The sequence below is a fragment of the Silene latifolia genome, chromosome 9 (genome assembly GCF_048544455.1).
Source record: "Silene latifolia isolate original U9 population chromosome 9, ASM4854445v1, whole genome shotgun sequence".
In the NCBI taxonomy this organism is placed as follows: Eukaryota; Viridiplantae; Streptophyta; class Magnoliopsida; order Caryophyllales; family Caryophyllaceae; genus Silene; species Silene latifolia.
This window is the reverse complement of record NC_133534.1, coordinates 16,895,201-16,899,226: the sequence shown is the minus strand read 5'-3', so window position 1 is coordinate 16,899,226 and position 4,026 is coordinate 16,895,201. Positions and strand designations below refer to the sequence as shown.

The 4,026-nt window shown below is 35.6% G+C and overlaps 1 protein-coding gene across 1 annotated transcript; it reads right to left on the bottom strand.

The window, feature by feature from the left end:
* Positions 1 to 889: 889 nt before the first annotated feature.
* LOC141602470 (uncharacterized) lies at positions 890 to 2,859 on the bottom strand. The gene is made up of 7 exons (XM_074422741.1): positions 2,691 to 2,859; positions 2,293 to 2,482; positions 2,041 to 2,164; positions 1,904 to 1,945; positions 1,762 to 1,804; positions 1,642 to 1,686; positions 890 to 1,454 (listed from the first exon to the last, which is right to left on the bottom strand). Exons 1-7 carry the CDS (start codon positions 2,814 to 2,816, stop codon positions 1,404 to 1,406), a joined length of 621 nt encoding a protein of 206 aa, XP_074278842.1. The 5' UTR covers positions 2,817 to 2,859; the 3' UTR covers positions 890 to 1,403.
* Positions 2,860 to 4,026: the final 1,167 nt, after the last annotated feature.

Sequence of the window (4,026 nt, the reverse complement as noted above, 5' to 3'; positions counted from 1 at the left end):
CATTTTATAATTCATGAAATTTCCAACAAGGAACTTCTTACTAGAAGCATCCTCATCCATATATTTAGACTCAAGTTGATCCCATAAATCTTTAGCGGACTCAACATTTTGATAAATGTCAAAAAGAGAGTCGGACATACCATTCAAGATGTGACCACGACAAATGTAGTCATCATTCTCCCACTTGCTTCTCTTTCGTTGAATTTCCGCAAGAGTTTCATCCCCCACAATTTCCGGCATAGGAGTACTCAACACATACACAACCTTCAAAGCGGTGAGAAGGAAGTGCATCTTCTTTTGCCAACGACGGAAATCGACACCCTCAAATTTCTCCAACTTTCCAAACTTGGTAGTCATGTCCTTGATTGAATCCATTTCCAAAAGCAGAAAATACTCTAAGAATGTTGTAGTTTTTGTATTACAAAGATTACTAGTATATAAATAATACCAACAAAGGCACTAAAACAGAAATGAAAACAATGTAAGACGGTTTATTACACCCAATCGAATCGTGTTGAACACACTTTCCTTAGAGTATTTCGACCCTATAGCCTTTGGGTATCACGAAATCTCTGTAGGATAAGACGATTCCTTTGTCTTAAGGCAAGAACAAAGAACAAATGAACAATGAGAGTCTTTTTTATTTGCTTTGTTTTAATGTCAAACGTAAAATATGCAAAAAAACAAACTGTCAAAGTTTTTTGCACTTCTTTATATATATGTGTACGTAAAATACACACATATTCTGGATAGGTATGTTGGTTGAAATCCAACCAATCATTAGCAATGATAACTGAATCATGATAACTGCCAAAGTTTAGAAACATACGAATAAAACAGAGAACCTGCAACCCCTGTCGGGGATATGAACACCGATCGGGGACGTACCAAATTTGATAATTGTCAAATTTGTGATTCTCAATTTTCGTTAAGTATGTGAAATACTTTAACCCCGAGTATATAATCCCGATAGGGGATATAATATACTACGACCACACTTTTAAGTAGTGTCCCTTATCCACTTTAACCATAAACTCGACAATTCCGATTATATGAGCGTACACTCCGTACTCCCCTACTCACATTATATCGATTCCGAGCTCAAACCAATTTGACATAAGAAACCCGTATACACTTAAATGTAATGTGATCAAAATCACTAACAGCTTTCCTATTATAAAGTCTAATCACATCTTGGCAAATCAAAATGTTCTCTACAATGCTCCTACCTTTAATGAAGCCACCCTGGTTAGGACTAATGATGCAAGGTAAGACATTTGCCAGTCTATTGCATAGTAGCTTAGATATGCACTTATAGACTACATTACAACAAGAGATAGGCCTAAACTGATGATGCAAGGTAAGACATTTGCCAGTCGAATTGTGGATATATGCATCAAAGGCTACTTTTTCTTCAGCCTTTTAGCTGCTTTACCCATGAACGTCATCTTCTCCTAAAAGCATTGCACAAAAACTCAGAAGATAGCAGATATTTCACCCACACAAGGATTACTATGGCTCACAACTATTTCCGCTCAGAAAAATGAGAAACATTGCCCGGAAGTTCATCCTAAAAGGAAAAGTTTACAACTGTATGTAAATATCAGTGTTACTAGTGCAGGTACATCATAAAGTACTTACATCTTCTGAAAGTTTTCTCCATGTGGATGAAGCCGTCTTTCTTGCCTGAGCAAATGCGCAAAATTAGGGAATACTACCAAAAAAATTGGCTGGGACAACTTGCAGGTTTGCATTACTAACCTTGGCGTAACTCAAGTTTGGTTTTTCGCTCCTGATTTGCTCCCTGATTTCATTGAGATATTCAATATTAGAAGCCGTCCAAATAACAAAGCATAATTGGTTAATTTATTTCCGAGGTAATGAAATTTAAATGATCACATACACTAAAATGTAGAAGCCACGAGTACGAACCCTGCCCACCACTCTGACAGATTAACAAAATGGTCAGTACTCAGTACGCCGCAGGGTAAATCACTGTTACATCTGTTTTTGCAAAAAATATAAGTCCGTCAAACTTACCCTGAAACCGATTCAGTACTACTTTCATTATCGTCAGGCATAGTGCTATCAGAAGCTCTCTTCTTTCCACTTTTTGTAGTACTTGCCTTCTCATCAGCAGAAACGCAACTCGTTGTTTTTCTCTCTTCAAGCAGTAAATTAATATCAAAGGCTTTTTTAGAAAACTCATATCATCTACACAGACGGCAGACAATTTAAAATACGATAGACTTTAGCAGCGTTGGCAATTTAAAAGCGGGATTTGAAAAAAACCTGAGCCAACAATTTTGTCAAAGGATGCAACTTGGTAGGGCAAACCAGAAGGAAGGCGATAGACTTTAACAGCATAGGAAGTGTTAATACCATTCTCTCCTGTGACTTCAATAGTCATATAGTATTCTACTCCATAACCACCTTCGACCCCTAATTTCACTATGCGTACACGCTCTACCGGAGGGCTGTCCTGCCATACTCAAACAAAGCCTCGTTACACAAGAGTTTATGTAAAAAGAATTCTTATCTCTCTTTTACACAACATTATCGATGCCAGTTAATGTAAATTGGCATCGATATATTTATTAAGATCTCTTGATATTATTGCAAAACCGCTTTATAGGAGACTATGTGATAATCAAATCAAATACTCGTAACAAGAGGAACCAGAATTATACGAGGTGGTGTTTATAAGAAACAACAATTTCCTGAGCAATCTCCTCGGCGTGGCGCCAGTAAGCATCAGTGGGGGCAGGCCAATATGTTTCGGCATAATCAAACATAGTACGTCGCCTCTTCCCCATTTCGAATATTAAAGATAAAAAATTCAATGAAAAGCCTACAAAATAAGCAGGAAACCTATCTAATTTTCCAATTGAAGAGAACCCTAAAAAAAATAAAAATATCAATGTTTTTGGTACACAGAAAACCCTAATAAATATTTTAAAAGATAAAATTAAGATCGGAACCATTTATTTTCTGCAAGAGCGGCGATTAGCCCTTTAACTTTGACAAAAAAATGAAATCCAACCCAATTTTTATTTTGAACGTAAATACTCCGTATATCATTAAATCATTTTATATTTAAATTCATTGACATCAAATAATTATCACAAATTCTTGTTTACATCATTATTAATATTTTAAAATAAATAATTTATTAACGTGATTATTGGAATATTTTTACTAATTTTAATATATTTTTAATATTTTCTGTAAGTGCTGGTTTGGGGTGAGTGAATTGACCCACAAAAAAAAATCCTACTTTGACATTCTTTTGAATGTTTTTTACCTTCAAATTAACTCCCCTCGAACCACCACTTGTAACCAACAACCACAAAAAACAACACAACTACGGCCTACCTTACACTCCCCGCTACCTACTTACCAATTTTCAGACCAAACAAAGTATCATAACCTCTTTAAAAGACATACTAAAAATCCCCGACCACTCGTTAATCTCTCCGACCAGCCTTACTTTACACAACAATAGACCCCACATAAGGCCACTTTTGACCATCGTGTTAATAACCCATGGAAAGCTTGTATTTCCACCTTTCCAATGAGTCCAAGAACACCTCAAACCGACATCGTTTGCTATCCCAAACATCGATTGAAAGTTACCTCATTGCAAAATGCTAAGTCCTTCAGCCAAAAAGTCGTGTTTGACAACAAAAAATTTATTAAAGGTTGTGTTTTACAAACTTTTTTTTTAAAGGTGGTGTTTGAAAAAAAAAAATTTTAAAGGTTGTGTTTGACAAAAAACCCTTCTATATTATTCCGGTTTTCGAATAATTGTCAATTGGAGGTTTCGATCATCCTATTGCCTCCAAGAACCAACAATTACTTGTAGTCAAAGTTATACTCCTTGCGTCCCATGGTAATCTTTCTAATTTGACTTATAAAGTTTAGATTTGTTGGTCATATTGATCACAAGGACATTTAAATGCATTCAGGTTTCTTATGTCAAAATTATTTTGAGCTCGGAATCGATAAAATGTACGTAGGAGAAAA